The following is a 5,819-nucleotide window of genomic DNA, read 5'->3' as shown; positions in this document are numbered from 1 at the left end:
TCTCTCTCTCTCTCTCTCTCTCTCTCTGTCTCTCTCTCTCTCTCCCATTCATTGGGTGTCATCAGAGTTGCTTATAGGAGTATGGGCAAAGATTATTTACAGGATCACAGCTACCTTACCAGTGGCTACACCACCAAATAGAATGTCTCCATGTCCTCCAGCAACTATTAATTGCCTGTAGATCTTCCAGAAGGGGTCTGGTACAGTTTTTAACAGGGAAACATCTGAGCGAAGACCTAGAGGAAGGAAGAAGAGTCATGTGACAGACGATCTTGTGGAAAGAATGTCCTGACAGACTGAACAGCCTGGCAAAGTACACAGGAAATAGAAATGGTTGCCCGAGAGAATGATTGTGTCCTGCTTGCCCTGAGTGGGTCACTTTCTCCAAGCCTTGCCTAAGTACCACGTGTGGGTAAGGAGCCCCGTCTGTGGTGTCTGCACCACGCCATCTGTCCATACAGACTGGGGTAGGCTGCATGGTGTATGAGGCCTCTGGACTTTGTTTCCTGAAGTCCAGCTTCCGGAAGGTACCTTGTGGAAGCTGCAGGTGGCGCGCCCCTCTGAGCAGAGCCAGTGTGTGTGAAGCACAGAGAAAGCCCTCCTCCCACAGCACAGCTTTGCTTTCAGGGAAGTCAGACACTTGAATGGAAATCTTAACTTAGGAGCAAGACTCTGTTTCTTAGCTGTCCAAAACCAACTGCTACAAGCCCTCTGGCCAGGTTAACTGAAGCAGTGAGTCCTGAATGGGCCGAGATAGGCTAGGAGGTCAGTAGGGCTGGATCCTGTACATCCTAAGTGTGAAAAAAAGGTGGACGTGTCCTGACTGTCATGGGAGGGACACATGCAGTGAAGTGGTGTTGTGATCTAATATGCCCTGTAGTGGAAAGATCACAGTTCTACAGAACAGACTGGAGGGAGGCCAGTGTGACCAGGAAAAGCCCCATGAGGAGGGAACATTGCAGGAAACCTGGAGAGAGATGGTCCATGATGGGGGACTGAGGAAGGAAGGTGAGCTAGATAGCCCCCAACAGCAACAGAGGAGGGGACAGGAAGACCCCCATGGGTCTGACTTTCAAGATGTCGAGAGAGTAGCAGTCGCCAAGAAAAAGACGATGTGTGTCACAAGTCGGGGTCAGGATCTGGATGTAAAGGGCTTCCCAGATGTCCCCTCTGTGTGGAAATGGTGTCTGCTCAGTGAGACTTAGTTCAGAAATGTCAGGCTTGGGGTCAGACGTAGGTTCAGACCTTGGCTTCCCAAGCTTACCTCCAGGACCATGAGGTGGTGGTTACCTGCAGCCAGGCTCAAGAACGATCATACAATCCTTAAGTTAACCAGGGGACCAACTCGTTCCAGAGTTGCCGTAGGCACTCAACCTCCCAAGGCCAGGAAGGAGTCTATTCTGCAGATGAATCTTAACCCCAGACTTCATGAGAGATGCTGAGGTGGTGACCTGGTATCTATACCACAGGGAGTGCAAGGCCTGTGCTCTGCCACCCCAAGAATAAGCCCCTGTCCTTGAGTCATGTCTCCATTTTCTTATCTGTAAAATGAATATAGAATTATTTGCTCTTTTTCACTCCTGGGGTGGAGGATCCAGAGAAAAAGAATGTGGGATTCACAGAGGCCATGTGAGTGTGGCTGAAATTCCCTTCCCTTTCTGCCAAAGATGGCCAGGGGTAATGACAGAGAGGGCCCTTCCTACCAGCTTCTGGGAAACCCCGGGCCGGGAAGAAAGTGCTCCCCCTTGTGGAAATTGCTGTGTTGGCTGCCTCCTTGCAAGGAAAGGACACCTAGAGAGGAAGGTGGGGCCTGCAGGACTTCCTGTCTAGGGGCTGATTTTGAATGTTTGATAGATTCACAAGGAAGGGTGGTAACAGATGCCCAAGAGTAACTGTCAAGGCTTCTCAGAGGGAAGCTGAGTGTGCAGCGAGATACTGAGTAACATTCAGAGTTCTTATTCTAGCCTAGGCTGATGGGAAACTATTATACAGGTTGACCCCAAACTCGTGTGATTCTCCTGTCTTAGCTTCTGTGTGCTGGGGTTACAAGCATGAGCCACCAGGCCTGGCTCATTTGATTTCTAAGTCAAACTTTACCACAGCTTGTCTGTGTAGGTATAACCATACTGTATAGTGGGCTCAGTACCGTCTCAGCACTGGGCTCAGTAGTTTCAGGGACACAGTGGGGACAGGGTGTCTTGGAGAAGATCCCCTGTGGCTGAGGGACACTACTGTGTTAGACTTTGGCTGTATAGCTGTTTGCTGCCTTGTGCTTTGTGGGATGTTTCCTAACTTCCTGAGCATTGCTTACCGTACACACACACACCTCCATTGTGACAACCCAAATACCACCAGACACTGACAAACACATGCCTTGGTTAAATAATACTAACTCCCACACTCTTGTTTGCCAGATCCAGGGTGGGGAGGAGAACCCTGTTCCCATCTCCTGCTCCCCTAGGTACTGCTAACTTTAAGCAGGTGTACCTCACCAGCATACTGTCACTCAAGCCATGCTCACCCCTTGTTCTGTGCCCAGAGAGACAGTTGATGGCCCACGGGCTCTCTGTGCCTCCGTTTCCCCTTCTGTCAGTTCAGGATAATAAGGGTCCTAGAAGAAGGGAACTGGTGTATATGAAGTATCTAGCACAGTCAGAAGGAGGAAGCACCCTGTACAGAGTCTCACTCTATAGTATAATTCAGGCTAGCTCCAATCTCACCATCCTCCTGCTTCAGCCTCCTGGGCTGCTGGAGTCACGAGACCTATAGCCGTTTCCACTCCTGTCATGCTAAGCCAATGGTGCAGTAGCAGCTAAGACGACATGACCTTGAGCTCTTAGTGCCCCGGGAGGAGGGCATCTCCCATATTCCATAATAGCAGTTCAGGGTGCTGTGTGCTGCAGTGGGGAGACAGAGCGGGGATGAGGTGTGGGGGTGGACTCACAGGAGGCAAAGAGGGCAGCCTCCCCAGAGGAGGTGGGAGCGCAGCTGGGAGCAAGCTGGCTACATGCAAAAAGAAGATGAGAAATGGGCGAGATTATCTCTCTTTCAAATCCATAAAACACAAAGGGGCCCAGGCTGACATTTCCATCAGGAAGTCCTATCACCCCTCCAGATACCTGGCATAGACATGCAGGAAGTGCCATCTTGCGTGGACCTGGAGGGTATGGGCAGCAAAGCTATCCTTGCCCCTTCAGCGGTGCCAGAGTCCCAAACTGGTTCCTGCTGATGACCCGTGCTCTTCTCTCCATACAGCTACAGCCTCCGCCTGGCATCCCGGTGCACCTCGTCAACGGCCCCTTACATCACCAGACAATGCAGAAAGGTCAAGGCTGCAGCAGCAACTCAGTTCCAGGGACCCTTCTTCAAAGAGTAGGCACTCTGTCTGCTCCTTAACAGGTGAGACGCAGAGGCACTCCAGAAACATCTCAGTGGCTCTTGGGTCCGAGGGTGGGGCCTGGGGACGTCTTGGGTGAGTGAGTGAGTGAGTGAGTGGACAGCATATCAAAGACCCTCCAAGCTAGCATGGGACCTTCTGCAGATGTGAATTTTGTAGCTTAGCATGTAGATTCTGGACCACCAGGGTTCAAAGCCCAGCTCCACCATTCACTGGCTGTAGGGCCACGAGTCAATCTCTTCCTTATGTGTAAGTGGAGACTTCTAGCCTCCAGAGAGGCGAGGGGCAAACCATTCTGTGTCGAAGTTGCCCATCGGTGATATTTTTGCTAGGGCATCCCAAACAGACTCAGGCAATAAGATCGTTCTTTTTAAAGTTTGTGTAAAACAGCTGGTCCAGCTATGAGATCAGTGCAGATATGCTTGCCCACACCAGGCCTGCCAACCCTCAGTCATGGAAGGGAGGTTGCAGCGCTTGCATTCCCACTACTGAAGCAATGGCCACTGATAGACTCTGGGGAATGGGAGCCAGGGCCATCAGTTGAGTGACCACTGGTGAGCTCCACTAGGTGTCTCTAGTGGAGACTTCCAAACCCACAGTCACACAGACAGCCCTGGTTCCACTCCGTGGGTCTCAGAACAATAACTCATGAAGGTTGAAAAGAAACTTAGTAGGAGAGAGGCTTGAAGGGGGTGGGTAGGAGACAAGGGAGGGGGAGGGAAAGCAACAGTCACCAGAATGCCTTATATACACATAAGGAAATACCAAATAACAAATCTAATAATCCAAAGCATTGTGTGCATGCTCATGTGTACGTAGATACCAGAGAACAACCTTAAGGGTTGCTATGCTTGGTTCTGGTGAGGATCTTCTTTCTGGAATGTAGACAGTATCTTCTTCCTTACCATGTCCTCACATGTTGAGGTCCTAACCATCTCCAAAAGGTCCTGGTCCATCACACCAAGGGATTCGGTTACAACACAGGGCTTTTAGGGAGACACAATTCATTGTAGACCCCTACCAGACACGGGTACAGAAAGGTTCGCATAGTCTGTGACACAGAATCTCAGCTCAAGAAGACAACATGCAGGCCAGCGCCCTCCTGGTTCACGAGGGAAATGGATGGATAAGATGTATATCAGAACTCTGGTCCTCTGAGTTCCCGGCATGGATGGAGGTGACTGTGCCCAGTGAGGGAGAGCTGCCCACGTGCAGGAGAAGGTCACTCTGAGGACCTACACTCCCTGTGATTCCATAAAAAGTTAGTCTTCTCTGAGCCTGCTTCCCTCATGATGCACGAGAGTCTGTGCTATCTCCCTCAGAGGCTCTGTGAACCTTTGAGGGAAGTAAGGGGCAATGCTGGCTCACAGGGAGAACCAACTGTTCATGTCCACCAAAACTGACCTCCTGCCTCCATTGGGCCCAGCAGTGCCTCTGCCAGGGTCATCTTGGCATGGGTGCATCAACCATAATTTCTAGGCACACACAGGAGTGGTGCCACTCCTGGAGCATCACTGGCTCACTGGGAATGCCTGAGTTGTGCATTTGCAGTGGACCAGATGGACCCATGTGCCATGTTCCCACATATTATAGAGCAGTGTGTGGACAAAGCTACAGCCACATGGTCAGACAGACAGAAACACAGCATGTTCAGACAGACAGAGCTATCACCGCATGCCCAGAACTTCACAGACACGATACACTGAAGCACAGACGCTTAGGTGCCAGTCAGTTCAATCTGCTGTTCAAGTTTTTTAAAAATGAGCTAGGCTTGGTGGTGCAAGATAGAGTTCCAGACTCTTGGGAGGCTGATGCAGGAGGATTTCTGAGTTTGAAGTCTCCTTGGACCACATTGTGAAACTGTCTCAAAATAAAGAGGGATTGAGGCTGTGGCTCAGTGGTGAGGTGCGTGGCTAGAGGTTGGGAGGCACTGGCTTTAGTTCTCAGCACCGTGGGAGGAAGGAAGCCAGGATGGAAGCAAAGAAGTTGGGGAGACAGGCAAGGGCAAGCCGTCTAAAGTGACTAACAAACCAGGATGATGGCTGTTTGTGCGGAGGTATCCTGAGGGGGATGGTTCAGGACAGGTTGGGGTCACATCTGCATCTTCATCTGATGCTGGATATATTCCTCGAAGATATATCCCATGAGGCTTTTATCCATATGTCTGTCATGCTTTAGGAAACTGCTTAATGTAACAGTTAAACAGGGACACATAGATCACCGCGGAAGGCAGCCAGTACTGGCCACCATTATATTTTTCTTTTTGTCTCTCCTCAGCACCTGAAGTGACCTGGAATCAGTGAAGCCAAAGGGACCAGCAGTCTGCCCTGCAGCAGAAAGCACTGACCTCCCCTCCCCCCAGTTGTGAGAGCGAGCATGAGAGATAGAGAGAGAGAGAGAGAGAGAGAGAGAGAGAGAGAGA

General features: G+C 50.7%; 1 protein-coding gene across 2 annotated transcripts in view; it reads left to right on the top strand.

Annotated features, from left to right (window-relative positions):
- Prdm2 (PR/SET domain 2) overlaps window positions 1-5,813 on the top strand; it is a 55,081-nt gene extending 49,268 nt beyond the window's left edge. For both annotated transcript variants that reach the window (XM_028753946.1, XM_028753948.1), the window contains exons 4-5: window positions 3,256-3,399; window positions 5,675-5,813. In XM_028753946.1, coding sequence (XP_028609779.1) covers window positions 3,256-3,376 — 121 coding nt within the window. In that variant the 3' untranslated portion in view covers window positions 3,377-3,399; window positions 5,675-5,813. The remainder of the gene's footprint in view (window positions 1-3,255; window positions 3,400-5,674) is intronic.
- Window positions 5,814-5,819: the final 6 nt, after the last annotated feature.

The sequence above is a fragment of the Grammomys surdaster genome, unplaced genomic scaffold, assembly GCF_004785775.1.
Source record: "Grammomys surdaster isolate TR1022 unplaced genomic scaffold, NIH_TR_1.0 125977, whole genome shotgun sequence".
NCBI classification, from domain to species: Eukaryota; Metazoa; Chordata; class Mammalia; order Rodentia; family Muridae; genus Grammomys; species Grammomys surdaster.
The sequence above is the reverse complement of the archived record's forward strand: the minus strand, read 5'-3'. Positions and strand labels throughout refer to the sequence as shown.